The sequence below is a fragment of the Alosa alosa genome, chromosome 22 (assembly GCF_017589495.1).
Source record: "Alosa alosa isolate M-15738 ecotype Scorff River chromosome 22, AALO_Geno_1.1, whole genome shotgun sequence".
In the NCBI taxonomy this organism is placed as follows: domain Eukaryota; kingdom Metazoa; phylum Chordata; class Actinopteri; order Clupeiformes; family Clupeidae; genus Alosa; species Alosa alosa.
Window position 1 is genome coordinate 8426071 of NC_063210.1, and position 14837 is coordinate 8440907.

Here is a 14837-nt window from a genome sequence, read left to right on the forward strand (position 1 = left end):
AATATGATCAAATCCACTACATCTCCATGTTTCCAACAGGACACTACTCACCCTCACCAACTCTCTTACTCACTGGTTACTAACGCGTGGGTCACATAGGGGTGCCAATGGATTTGCTTACTCTAAGAAAAAATCAACCCCAAACAGCAAGTCCTTGATCTGACGTAGCGGCTCCCTTAAATCTCCTGAGTGGATGTAGAAGTGGAGGTGAGGAGATGAGGAGATGAGCAACATTCTTTCAACACAATAGAGTTTGACTTACAGTTAAGTGGGGCAGGGGACACTGTGAGTAATCACATTTTACCTCATTTCTTTGAGCCTTTTAAGAGGCTAAAAACAATAGCGGGAAACAACTGCAGCAGTCTGTGTGTGTGTGTGTGTGTGTGTGTATGTGTGTGTGTGTGTGTGTGTGTGTGCTTTTGGTGCTTGTGTGTCATGTGTGTGTGTACCTTTATGCATGCATGTGTAAGTTTATGTATGTGACTAAGTGTATGTGTGCATCTTATGCCTGCTTAATCCAGACTTCGAAAACCAAAAATTATGTTGCGCAATATTTTTTTTGCTTGAAATAATTTGTGTGATTTTTAGCACTATTCACCGCAGCAAAATCTAGTTCCTTTTTCTCTCTAAAATAAACACTCTGTTCACTAAGAAAAAAAAAGCTGAATGGGGATCTGAATTGCGAAGTCTACAGCAAGCTCTGCAAATAAACTTGTGTAACTCAGTCACTAATCCATTTGAATATGAAAGGAGAAAGATTTGGCAGATAAAGTGACATCAGAATCAAAGGCACACACACGCTGTGAGTAATTATGCTGTATCAACCAAGTCCAAATTCAAGACATTTATGAAGTGTTAAAACACCCTGCTAGAGAGCCGGCTGTCTTTGGTTCAGCACACACCCTTGTGACAGCTACTGTACGTAATGCAAATCAGACAAAACAAGACACTTAGACAAGCTGAGTTTGGCTTGCCCCCATAACACAACGCAAGCCATGAGTTTTGCTCTGTTCTTTTTCCCTTTGATAATTCTCCGTCAATCATCCACTCTCTGTTCTCATCACACACACACATACACACACACTGACACACACACTGATAATAAGATATGCACATGTACATAATAACACAATCTATGTCAGATGAAGTCACCACACACAAACACGCACACACACACATGCACACACCACGTACAATAAGATACACTCACATACATAATATCACAATCCATGTCAGAAGTCCCCCCCCCCCCAACACACACACACACACACACAAATACACACACACACACACTCTGTCTCACCTGTGATGTCCCTCTTCTTCTTGGCGTGCTTCTTCTCTGTATCTCCCACTCCCAGGCTCTGTGGCGAGTAGTCGCCCTCCAGGCCTCCGCTCACAGGCCCTCCACCGGGCAGCCTCTCCCCTCCCGCACTGTCCATATCTGGACCTCCCGCCACTCCGGCCCCGGCGCCCACCGTGGCCGCCTGGCCGCACGGCTCCTGCCCGCGGCCCCTGGGCTCACAGGGCCCGAACTGCCACTCGGGCCTGGACTGGTAGCCACCACCGGCGGCGGCGGCGGCAGCGTGGGCCTCCGGGTAGAGTCTGTCGTCGCGCGGGTACGCGTGCGGCGACGGCACCAGGCAGGCGTTGGAGAAGTCCGTGTAGGAGGTCAGGAAGTCGGGCTTCTGGTGCAGAGCGAAGGGGGCCTGCTGGTAGGGCTGGAGCCCGCCGGTGGGGACCCCTGAGTGGGGGCTTCGCACGCAGCCCCAGATGGGGTTGGCCGGGTGTGAGCTCCTCATGCAGCTGCTGGCTGGCTGATCCATGTTCAGCTGGTGGTGCTGCTGCTGCTGCTGGTGGTGTTCGTTGGGGGGAAAAAAAAAAGAACTGGACAGGTTCTTCTTTCGTACGCAGGCTCAGGCGGACCAAACGCTGGGGTGCACAAGGAAAAAGTGACCCTTTCGCACACACATGCGCTCGCACGCAAGAGCAAGCAGTGCAAGCAAAGCCGGGCGCTCTGTGCAGGAGGACTGTGTGTGAGAGAGAGAGTCGGCGTGCGGCGTGCAGGAGATCAGCTGCTCGGTGCCGACGCTGAGGTAATGCAGCGCTGGGAGTATCCGCTTCGCCTTATCGGGTTTTTAAACGCACATCACTGGGCAAGCTTGCGTCCACCTGTGGAAATATCACTTTCTCTCTCTCTCTCTCTTTTCTTTCTGTCTTTCTTTTCTCCTCCTCTCCCCCACTCTATTCCTCTCTCTGTCTGTGTCTGACTAAGACTCTGAAGTCTGAAGGTTTGCCTGAGAGAGGGGAGTGTATGAGCACACACTCTCCAGTTGTGGTGTAACTCTGTCTCTCTCTCTCTCTCTCTCAGTCCTTCCCTCTCTCTCCCTCTCTGAGGTGTGACGTGTGAGGCGGCTTCCCTGGTCTTTTCTCCCTCTCTCTCTCCCTCTCTCAGACCCAGACCCACACACACATGCACACACACCCTCCCTCACACACAGTCTGTGGCGTTAGATTTTAACTCTCTCTCTCTCTCTCTTTCCCTCTCTCTCTCTCCACTCACATCCACACTCTCTGCTCTTTCGCTCGGGGCTGCCTGTTTTCACAGCTCTGAGGCATTCCTTGACAAGCACTCCCTCCTCCCTTTTAAACGCTTAGGTGGGAAAGAGTGGCAAGTTTATGGAGTGTAACTTGAGCCAGTGGAGGAGGAGCTGGGAGGACCAGGGCCTAGCAGCCACATGTGGGTACCCTCCAGCCCCTCAGCCAGAACCAGGGGCCAGTTCAGCCCAGCCCAGCCCAGCCCTGCCTCATCTACTATTAATCACGGGGGGAATTTTATATGCACATCTGATGGGATTTCCAGGCGTGGCCGTTTAAAGGAATACTGTCAGTAAAATAGAAAAACGAACACCCACACGGGAAAGGGTTCCAAGTCTCTCTCTCTCTCTTTTGTCTTTGTGTCTATCACTCTCTCTTTCTTTCTCCCTCTCTTTCTCACCTTTCTTCTCTGCCCTTTGCTCTGTCTTTTTTTTAAAAAAAACTCTCACCCCTGTGATTTTCACTCCTTCGCCCCTCTCTGTTTTATATATTTTTTAAGCCTTGCACGTGCACAGTATGCTGACATGCACGTAGAGGGGAACCCTCCGCCTCAACCAGACCAACCTGGCTCGTCAGGACACACTTAGTCGAGGCTTATTACGTCTGTCAGGGGTGTTTTGGCTGGAGACAGCTCGTCAGGAACGGGCCGACGCGGCCTGTTTGTGTTTTTAGGGTAAGGAGAGCAGAGGCCACGGTGCCTTGTGTCACACCTCTACTGTACACAGAACAGAAAGAAGCAAACAAACAGCAAAGTGAAAATAATCTAATAATCGCAAAATCAAAAACAAATCCAAAAAGAAATATTAAATACAGCAGTGGGCACATGGAAGGAGTGCACTAGAAAATACAACCATATTGGTCAACAGAATTAAATTAAAGTGTTAATTCTGCTTATTCAGTTTAGAACATTTCCAATTCCTAATGTAAATTAAAATGATTGATCAGTACTTTATTTTATGTTCTTTTTCGCAATTAAATGAGAAGTTTTAAACTAATTTGTTTAAAGCAATAATTTCAATGTGATACACCTGATTCATATCAATTACAAATATTCATAAACCTTTCACAATGTTTTGTCAGGTACACCGTACATTTACTGTGAGTGCAGCACAGGTCATTAGTAATATTTCATTCGTTTTCACTCACTTTGTGAACTCTCACTTCCGAAACCGATCCCCCTCCTCCTCTTCAACCAGGCCTTGAATGACCTCTCCCGAATACCTCTCCCAAATAACACGCAGACCTCGGGTGTATAATCAGCCGGCTCTGGGCACAGTCGTGTGATTTGTATCCATTTACATGCCACTCAAGAGCTCAGCACAGCCGATAGGGGCCGGCGCTCAGTCTGATCATGCTGCTGAATACATTTATCCTAATGGGCTCTGGTCAAGTGGGAGCGACGGTCTGTTTTGATTGCGTTGGTGGGAATTATGTCTGAACACATCAAGTTTTTCTGCGGGAGGAATTGTCAGTGGACTTTGGGGCTCAACTCTCATGGAGTCTATCCTTAAGCTGCTTTTGTCCCTTCTGTTATTTTTATTTTATTCTCTTGTTTTGTATTTCATATTCTCATTCTCCAATTCTTCATTTCTAGTTGTCAGTTTCCTGTTCTTCAAATCTGCTTATTTCTTTCTCAAATTTTTTGTTTCGCTTTGTCACTCTTATCGATCCTGTCTTCCCCTCTTTTCCCCACTTCTTTCAATTTTCTTGACTTCTTTTTTCCCCATTCCCTTTCTTTCTCTCTCTCATGTTCATTTCTTTTTCATTTTCTCACTTTCATTCACTCCCTTTCATATATAGACTCTCTCTCTCTCTCTCTCCCTTCCTCTGAGAGTGAGGGCTCACCTCCATGGTGTGTTGAGCCAGTGAGAGCGTGAAGAGTCTGAGGTCAGCCTGAAATCCTTTCCATTTACCCAGCGAATAGTTGAGCCATGAAGCATCCCTTCTTTACTGGCAATCTGCACCGGGCCTCAACCACAGGGTGCCGCGGGTTAGGCAGCATTTGTGGTTACTGGGGGCCATCTGTGACTGTGTGTGTGTGTGTGTGTGTGTGTGTGTGTGTGTGAGTGTGTGTGATGTGTGCGGTATGTGTGACTAGTGAAAGAAAGAGAGAGAAAGTGTTTGAGTCTCTGTCTGTGTGTGTGTGTGCGTGTGTGTGTGTGTTTGTGTTTATAAGAGAAAGAAAGGCAGAGAAAAAGAGAAAGGAAAACCACAAATTGCAGACATAGTTTTTTATGCTGGTGCATATCTATTATTTCGTAATAGAAAAACCCATATGGAATACTTCAACAGTTTACAAACTGCAGTACTAACGCAGACGCTAGATTGTAAACCTCTGTTACCACAATTGAGTGTGTATGTCTATGATTGTGTGTGTTTGTGAGAGTCTGTGTTGGTGTGTATGTATGTGTGTATGTGTGTGTTTGTGTATGTGTGTGAGAGTGTGTGTGTGTGTGAGAGAGAGAGGCACAGAGAGGGAGAGAAAAAGGAAGTCAGATAAATGGTGTTTGTGTGTGTGTGTGTGTGTGTGTGTGTGTGTGTGTGTGTGTGTGTGTGTGTGTGTGTGTATGCATATACTGCATATTTCCCATGAGCACACAGCAGATCATGGGGGCACTGCTCGAGATGTGGGGTTTGTGTGTGTGTGTGTGTGTGTGTGTGTGTGTGTGTGTGTGTGTGTGTGTGTGTGTGTGTGTGTGTGTGTTTGGGTTGGCCCCCTGAGGTAGTCACCCCTGTCTCCTCTCCAACCTGTTGCTGTCAGTCTGTGGGGCTGTCAGGTTGGGGGCAGGACCGGTGTTTTTGTGTTTTCATTTGATCCATCTTCATGACACCGCTGAGGATTAGTGCTCTTATGAGGCCCAGCCCAAATACCCGGCCGGCAGCGAGGGGCTACAGTAAGGTCACCGAGCTGTGGGAGAGGAGTGGAGAGGAGAGGAGAGGAGAGGGAGGAGGAGGAGAGAGGAGAGGAGAGGAGAGAGGAGAGGAGAGGGGAAGGGGAGAGGAGAGGAGAGGAGAGGAGGAGAGAGGAGAGGAGGAGAGAGGAGAGGAGAGGAGAGGGGGGTAAGAACAGGAGCAGGAGAGAACCAAGGCAATGATTGGGGGCACATAGAAGACTGTTAAGACTAAGGAATGCTTCTTAATTCTTTATCCTATAATTGCACAGTTATCACTATATTCATAAAGTTTATGCTAATTGTACAGTCTTACTCAGCCTTGTTATAGGCTATCCATGCACATAGCTTTGGGCTTTACATGCCACTTTTCACCTGTAGACACCTGTAGAGCTCACATATTTTAGCAAACTCATCCAAACTCACCAAACCATACACTTGCAGTTTCTCATGGACTTGAGAGGACAACAGGTGGAACACACCATCAATACTTCTAACTGAATGAAGTGACCTGCAAAAATCTGACATTAATTAAGGCCATTTGGGAAGCATTACAGAAAAAATGATAAAGAGTAAATGATTTTAATCATGACTCACACTGAATCATAATATCACGGTACTGTTTGTTCTTGTTTACTTTCCAAGAAGTTACATTTTAGGGAAAAATGTCTCTAATGCTCAATTTAACCAAAAAGTCAATACACCAGACTATTTGCCCTACGTTAGAGAAATCTAACCTGATCTATCCAACATTATTACAACCACAAACTTATGAAATCACATGAATGGCATAGCGAGCTGTTGGCTTGCCTCCCAGCCGTCCTGCCAGTGGACTGGGTTTGACCGTGGTGTGGGAGGACCACACCAGAGGGACTTCACATGTGCATCGCAAGCTGCATGCTCATCCAGGACAGTGTGGCCAATTCTTTAAAGAGGATCCTCCAGTAACTCACCCTGTCAGGGGGCAGCTCTGACACGGCCCAAGGCCAGCGGTTCACTCTCAGGGAAGGAGCCCTGCCAGATGCTGTGGAACATATCTCCCCCTTCATCCACCACTGTGATCTCTCTCCTCTCTCTTTCTCTCTCTCTCTCTCTCTCTCTCTTTCTCTCTCTCTCTCCCTAACTTCTACCTAGATATTGCTAAAGCCAGGGACAAATGCCTGCATGTAAAAGTATGTAAAGAAAATATGAGAGACTTGCCAATATAGTAGGCTACACAAGATCTATTGAAACTCCATAGTGTTTTACAAAAATGTCCCAGTTTACTGTTATGTCTATCAAACAAGGTGTTTTTTTAATCTACCTTTGTGTTTAAAGGGCACACATGGCTGTTCTGTGCTCTCTTGCAAGGGGCCTAAACCATAGGCTTTATGTTCATATCGAAAAGTCAGGTCAAGTGGGGAGAATTTTTGCACAAATGACCACTGCCCCCATGTGGCTGGCCGTAGTAGTGATATGTGTTGGAATTTCCACTGAACTGAACCTGTGAAGTTAAAGTAGCATCCAGAACATGGAACATTTTTGGGAAAGCACTGGAGAAAATTACCCCTTGATCCGTCCAAAATGTTGTTCCTCCATGACGACATGATACGGATATTTAGCTTCAGTTGAGGGTTGAGACAAAGCACCCTATGCTTAAACTGCTCTAATCAGTGGTAACTGTCGGGTAAATCAAAAAAAAAATTCTGCTTACTGTTGGAGGAAATGCAACAATAGTTAGGGGGAAATAGGACATTTGTTTTTATTTAGTTTATGTAAAATATGTCAGGTGAATAATCTACTGTATTGTACATCAGTACTCTCATACTTCAGTAATGCCTAAGTTATATATTGAGGAGATATTTTAGCTTCTGCATTTTATTGTTTATGAGAAGTGGATATACTGATAAGCTGAAGTGGAGCAATTCTGAAAATGTTTAATTTTATTCATACTAAATAGGCTTCAAGACTTTTTGTTTCTGAATAAGCTTAAGCCTTTAGTGGTTGTCCACCTTGTGGTAGTCAACCACCCCATTAGAATTTCTCCATCACTACAAAGCCAGTTCCCAAACAAAACTATTACAATTCTAGAGGTGTAGTTGGAGTGGCACAATTAGTGTTGCATGGTGCACCGATACTATCATGATTTACATTTACATTACATTACATTACATTTGGCTGACGCCTCTTTAGCCAAAGCCACTTACAACATGGTAAACAGTTTAAGAAAAAGTGCATCAGTGAGTGTTGTTTTTAAACAGTCAAGTCTCAGTTATAGTCAGTCAGAATTAGAAAGGCTAGTTGTAAGTAGTGCTATGAGAGGAGATATTCTCTGAAGAGCTGGGTCTTCAGGAGTTTTTTGAAAATGGAGAGGGATGTCACTGCTCTAGTAGGAACTGGTAGCGCGTTCCACCAACGAGGACCAACAGATGAAAAAAGTTTGGACTGGCCTGAGCATACCAGTGGTAGAGCTAGGCGTCATTCGTCTGAGGAGCGCAACGGTCGGGAGGTAGCATATGCCTGTATGAGGGCATTCAAGTAGGTGGGATACATTGATGATACATTGAATACAATGCTTCAATATCCATTTTACTGCTGATAAATTAAGAATGGTGTTTTAATCAGGTTTTAATAAAAGCCATGTTCTGTTGTCTTGGCCTGTAGTACTTAAGTCACTGATGTGTAAGGTTTTTGCCATGGTATTGAGATCCTTAGCCATGGTATTCTATTGGTATTGTCATAGTGATGGTGTCCTCACAACACTACTCAATGTGCTCAAAAGAAGCTCTGGTGTTCGTACACAGTCCTGAATGTGTAAATGGGAATAGTTGCATGGTGCAAGCCTTAAACTATCAGAGCCAATCAACAGGGTGCTTCCCAGTTTTAGAACAGATGGGTGTAGTTTGATTGACTGTTTGATTGACTCAAACATCAACATTTGGCAAAACTAAAACAGAAATTCTAGCTTTAATTATACGAAACTAAAAACATTATTTTGTAATTAAGTATTGAGCAAGACGAAAATGGAGTTGAAAAATGAACTATGATAATGATTAAATGTTTTACGTAACAGACCACACAGAAGCTTTCTGCGGCGTTTAATGTCAAATGTAGACACTATGAAACTCACAGCTATATTTCTTTACAGTAATAAGTTGCTAATGTGAAGTGTTCGTTAAAGTAAACCAAACAAAAAAAACTGTAAGAAATAAACAATGCAGGCAGGCTACTAATGTGGAATAACCTGGACCAGCGCTGGTCTCCATCATCCATTGTTATGTCAGTTTCAGTATGTGGGTGTGTGTCTGTAAGTGTGCGTGTGTGCATATGAGTGTTTGTGTGTGTGTGTGTGTGTGTGTGTGTGTGTGTGTGTGTGTGTGTGTGTGTGTGTGTGTGTGTGCGCGCATGTGTGTGGTGTGTGTGCCCTTGTGTGTAATTTGTTATTGCCCACATGTCTAGATGCCTGTGTGAAGACGGGTGGCTTGGCTGGGGCCGCTGTGTCGGTTGCGTGTTCGTGAAATACCTTCCTGTGGATCCCGTCCCGTCCTGTTCCAAACAGCAGTGGACCGCTCTTCCTGCCTGCGCGCGGCTCCTTTGAAGCGTCCATCTGAGCACGCTCCCTGGAGGGACCTCAAGATCAGACCCGGTCAACAATCTGGCCAAGAGGGAGCACGCTCAGTAAAGACTTCCTGTGACACCACACTAAACTCTCGCCACTTACACGGGATGGGCCCTTAATGAAAACACGCACACACACGCACAAACAAGCAAACACATCACACACACACACACAAGCACACACAAGCACAGGGATATACATGAAAATAAACTCAAAAGAGCACATGCTGTGCATACGATATCAAAGCTAGTCAGTCTAGTACGTCAATATTTGCACATACACTCAAACACACACATACAAACTCACACATTCAAAAATACACATACATACACACTTACATACTGTACATGCTGGCCTCCTTCCCCTCTTGTGTATTGACTCCTGGTTTTCTACTTTACAAAAAACTCTGACACACGCTCAAACTCAAACACTGTGTGTGTGTGTGTGTGTGTGTGTGTGTGTGTGTGTGTGTGTGTGTGTGTGTAAAGAGGCACTGCACTACATGCTGTATTTTTGAGTATCTCGCCATCTCTGAGTAAGGGATGTGGTTTCAAGCCTGAGCCATCCTGTTTGTGAATCAGTAATTTCGCTTCAGTGGGGTTGAAAAGGCTCGTAAATCGCCGTCGGCCCCACTGAGTGGCTTATTCATGGGTGCGGGGTGTTTTCCTTCATGCTCATGGGGCAGGAGAAACAACACATGCTCAGATGTCAACCGGAGGGCAACACCTGACAATGAACTGGCTGTCAGCGGCTGTGAGAGGCCGAGCCATCGCCATATCCAAAACCTTAAACTCGTTGTTGTAATTACAGTAACTTTTCTTTTCCAGGCTAAGGTCATCAGTCAGACAGACATCTTGCTGCAAAGCAGGACCAGTTGCCAGTTGGCATCTTTGCTGAGTGTCATTTCAAAATAAAACAGACCATAATGATCTTGAAACATTTTTCCTCTTGCGGCATGTGTGCTGCACAGCCACAGCGTTACGCTAATTACGATGAATTTTGCCATCCAATAATAATAAGAAAAATGCCCCCCGAATTTTTTCAGAGCGTTGAAGTCCAGATTTCCATGGTCCCTAATGTGATAATTAATAACATCCTGCAACTATTGTGCTAGTAGTTCCCTCATCGCACGGGCCCATTGTTGATGAGGCCCGCTGACGGCTTTGCTCTCTTCCTGTTTTGGAGCAGAGGACCCTGGGAGACCTAACCCTGCGTTTGCCGAGGTTTCGCGTTTGTCCCCCTTCCAGGAGCAGACATAACACAGCGGAGATCCTCGGATGATAAGTCCAGGGACGAGGGCCCCCGTGACAGGCCGAGGTAACGGGCGTGACGTGGCTGTCATCGCGCCGGGACCGCAGAGGCCTGTTTGCTATGACTGCTACCTGGCACTGCATGCTGGGACTGCGACGGAGAGGCCGCCAGCAGCGGCGAGCTAACAAAGGATACGGCGAGAGACATCGAGAGTGACCTGACCACCCAAAACTACCTCCATCAGCGACCAGGGAAAAATCATGAAACTCATGATATCATAAGGACAAGTGAGTCTGATTCTTAATAACAAAAAGTCTGTCCCGCCTGAAAGCTGAAGAATGAAAAAGATAAAAAAGAACCAGAAATCACGGAAACGACAAACATGGGGCCTTTTCTTGTGTCTAGTGCAATGCCTGTGCGGAAGTGTGTAAATTCCCTTCTCGACACCAATACAGGACGCAGCGACACGGCAAGCCGGCGGCACCACACACACCAGCCCGTGTGAGTCACCCCTCAGTCAAAAGCCCAGGCCCGGCAACAGTGTACAGGAATTCCAGATGTCAACAGTAAACCTTGTCCAGCTCCGGCGGGGACTGGTCACTGGAGCTTTGTGTGTACCTGCGCTGCTAAAGCCATTATCCTGTCTCCTGAATGTGGGGGTGGTGGGAGGTGTATGTTTGTGTGTGTGTGTGTGTGTTTGTGTGTGTGTGTGTGTGTGTTTGTGTGTGTGTGTGTGTGTGTGTGAGCACGAGGAGGCCAGAGAATTCTCGGAAGCCTTTCAATCAGGCTCCTCAAGCGCTGCCTTGCTCGCCAGCTCGCCCACCCGCCCGGGGGGGGCCCTCTGCTGTATGCCAGGCTTTTCCGGAGCCTTCCGCGTGCGGGGCAGCTAATTTGACAGGCTTGCTGACGGACTGGCGAGGGTGAGCGTACGGGGCGGCAGGGTGGGGACGCTGTTCCAAAACATTAGGTGTGGGAATCAGGCTAAGTGAATTGGTCAGGCCATTGTGTGAGGTTGCTGCCCATGTGCTGGTTGACGTATTTGTTTTGCTTTCTTTTCCTAGAATGCATGGCCACCACCTCCAGTGGGGTTTTCCCCCCCCGGTCTCTATATAGAGAAGTCTATTGAAGAAATATAGCTAACAGAGAAAGGGTGTGAGAGTTGCCATTTGAGTGTGTGTTTATTTGTGGATAAATTAGAAAGCCGTTGTGCCCCCTCTCTCATGTGTGTGTGGGTATATGAGAAAAGCCTGTGTGAAACCCATGTGCCTGTGTGTGTTTGCACAACTGTGCATGTATGCATGCATCTGTGTGTGTGTGTGTGTGTGTGTGTGTGTGTGTGTGTGTGTGTGTGTGTGTGTGTGTGTGCGCGTGTGTGTGTGTGGTCTGGACGTTTACAGCTATGTGTGTGTGTGTGTGTGTGTGTGTGTGTGTGTGTGTGTGTGTGTGTGCGTGCGCATGCGTGTGTGTGTCTGGACGTTTACAGCTATGTGTGTGTGTGTGTGTGCGCGCATGTGTGTGTGTGTGTGTGAGTGTGTGTGTGTGTGTGTGCATGCGTGTGTGTGTCTCTGGACGTTTACAGCTATGTGTGTGTGTACCTAAGTTGGAGCCGATCCGGAGCTGCTGTGGGTGATGAACAGCAGGAGTCTTGGCTCCTCTCAGAGTAAAGCACACACGCTGCCAGGCTCCGCACAGCAGGCCATCTGCTCCAGTCCACCCCAACCTGAAGCCAGCATCAAACATACAGTGAAAGGAGTTTTGTCTTTTGTCTGCTGTGAATGTGGTTAATTGTACTGTGTGATCAATGGTAATGTAGGTGTGGTAACTGTATGTATTTGTGTAGTATTAGTTCCTTGTATTTTGTGTGACAATGTTAATAGTGCTATGTTAATGCTGCTATGACAAGAAGAAAGAAAAATGTCAGTTGCTTGTACTGTTCTGTCTGTCTATCTATCTATCTGTCTATCTATCTATCTATCTATCTATCTATCTGTCTGTCTGTCTGTCTGTCACTTCAGAAACGTACAATCTCAGGGCGCTGCTCCTTCACCAAGGCTACTGTAGCTGTTCCAACAGCTCGCAAATTAATCAACCCACAGCTGTGATGGCAGACCTCATAGAAGACATTCAGTATATCTACCCAGCCAAAGCACCAGCAACAGAGGCTACAGGGAAATAAATCAAATAAAAAAGAGAGACATTGAAAGTCAAGCTGATGAAATAAATAAGCGCCGATAAACTTGTGAACCCTGGTGTCTGTGTTCTGCCAGAGGTTTTTAGACCTCCCCCTGCTGTCTGGATGTCCAGAGCCGAGACCGAGAGCCCCTGAGCACACTCTGGAGAGAGGTTCTCCGACTCCGAGTCGTTCGAGCGGAAGCGGGAACAGTGCGAGTGAAGCCGCAGCCTGCTGCCAAGAGTCCACTCTGCTGCCCCACTCTGAAACCACTGCAAGGAGATACTATCTGGCTGGACACAGAGAGACAGCGGGAGCGCTGTTAACTTGAAACTCCCAGAGTAGCCTACTCACATCGCTGTACTCAGTCTTGTGTTTAAAGTGTGCGTGTGCTTGCGTGTGTGTGTGTGTGTGCGTGTGTGTGTCTATGTGTGTGTGTGTGTGCGCGCGCGCTGAGTGCTTGCGAGCAACTTTGTGTGCACACATGTGTGGGTGTTTAAAAGTGTATGTTGATGTGAGTCGTCGTAAAAGCATCAATGGACAGCCAACAACTAATACCTTGCTGTCATATTCTTCCACTGCAGTTTAACAAATATTTCATTTAGTGGCCTGTCCTTAGAAACCGAAGAACAGTAAGAATAACAAAACACTCCTAGAGCTTAACAGCTATATCCAGTTTTAATGTTTCCTGGCTTATGAACGTCTCAAACCTTACAGACAGATGTCCACAACAGTCAAATAAAAAACTGTGGAATCTATCTTAGCTACAGCTATTGTTCCCTTTCTAAGAAGAATTTTAACATGCTTTTCCCCTCAAATGAAAGCTTCAGATGAAATCGACATGGCGCTCTCTAGTGGTCAACATGACCACCCCATCAGGCATTAAATGACACAAATTTTGTTTCATTATTTCATTTTAAATATGTTGTGACAAAGGAATTAACATCAATCTAATGGCAGGATATTGTATTTCCATTGAAAATGTTCATTTCATCCACTGGGGATTAAATACCAAACAAAGCAAATACAATGTCCAAGTTTAACCACCATAAACTGTACAGTATACTGTATGTATTAGTATGGATATAATACAGTGTTAATATCGCAAAGGTCTCAGTAGAATGTTACAAATGCCCTTTCTTTTGTTGTTATAGTTTATGTAGCATGGTCAAAGCAAAGCTTGCCAAGAGTTTCCTGTAGTTTGTAATGAGAGTTTCGTGTGTACAATTGTTTAATTGCAGGAAGATAGAATCAGCGAGAAGAACTCCTACAGGAAGATGAAAAGCGTGCTTACCACCGCCTTGCCCCTGGGGGCCATATCTGCGCTGTCCGGTCTGGTCTTCGTCAAGTCAAGGTGACTAAAAGGCAGGAACCCCTACGCAACAAGGACAATGCTTTAATTACATAATTTGATAATTACGCAGATGGGATAATTGTTGCTTTGCTTTAGTGAACGCACCATGACCTTGGCGCTTACACTGGCCCACTCATCACAGCTCAGGCGGAACTCCAGTACAGTAAAGTCCTGTTGAAAAGACAAAGATATTAACACATTGGAGTCTTCCTTCAAGACTTAGAAGGAAATGTACAACTGTGGGAAAGCACTGTGACTTGAATGGCACAGCTATTTGAATGTTTGGAAAGCTTAAGGCATGGATTCAGGGATTGTTTTGGAATGCATAACAAAACAATTCAGACAATTACATGTGTCTCCAAATTACATCAGTTAATGCATGTTCAGTTTTGTTTTCATAGGCATGAATATATCAGAACATATTAAAGACCTGCAGGAACATTGATTCAATTTTTACGAGACTATGTTCTCATACTGTTGGATTTGACATAGACCATACATACGGTATTAGCTTTACTGGCTCATTGGCATTAAAGTCCATTTAAAGTATCTCACGAGTGAAGAAAGGCCTAACTGAAAAGGTACATAGGCCTCAGCTATATTTTAAATGCAAAGAAAATGTGCACGGTCACGAGTTTTCTGCGGACTTATGTTTTTGTTCTCTCCCCTTGTCTGTGGGTGACCTAAATTAAACCACCCAAGAACTGTTTTCACTACAACATCTGTCTTCAATTTCAAACTCATGCGGCTACAGCCATCTCGGTCATTATTCACAGACAATGAATGAAACACTGCCTCTCTCGCTCTACTCCGTTTTATTACATCATATTTATTTGCCCCTGCATCGAAACGTCCCACATCGCGAAGAGTATACATTAAGCAACTTATGGAGACCCTGATCCGATTTGTCATCTCTCCGGAGCAGGATCTGTAGACAAAGTACGCTAAATGGAGAAATCGTGTTTTAGGATCACTCTC

At 45.7% G+C, this 14837-nt stretch overlaps 1 protein-coding gene across 1 annotated transcript in view; it reads right to left on the reverse strand.

The window, feature by feature from the left end:
• meox1 (mesenchyme homeobox 1) overlaps window positions 1–2662 on the reverse strand; it is an 8772-nt gene extending 6110 nt beyond the window's left edge. The window contains exon 1 of the mRNA XM_048233956.1: window positions 1304–2662. Within this exon, the coding sequence (XP_048089913.1) occupies window positions 1304–1823 (520 nt within the window). The 5' untranslated portion in view covers window positions 1824–2662. The remainder of the gene's footprint in view (window positions 1–1303) is intronic.
• Window positions 2663–14837: the final 12175 nt, after the last annotated feature.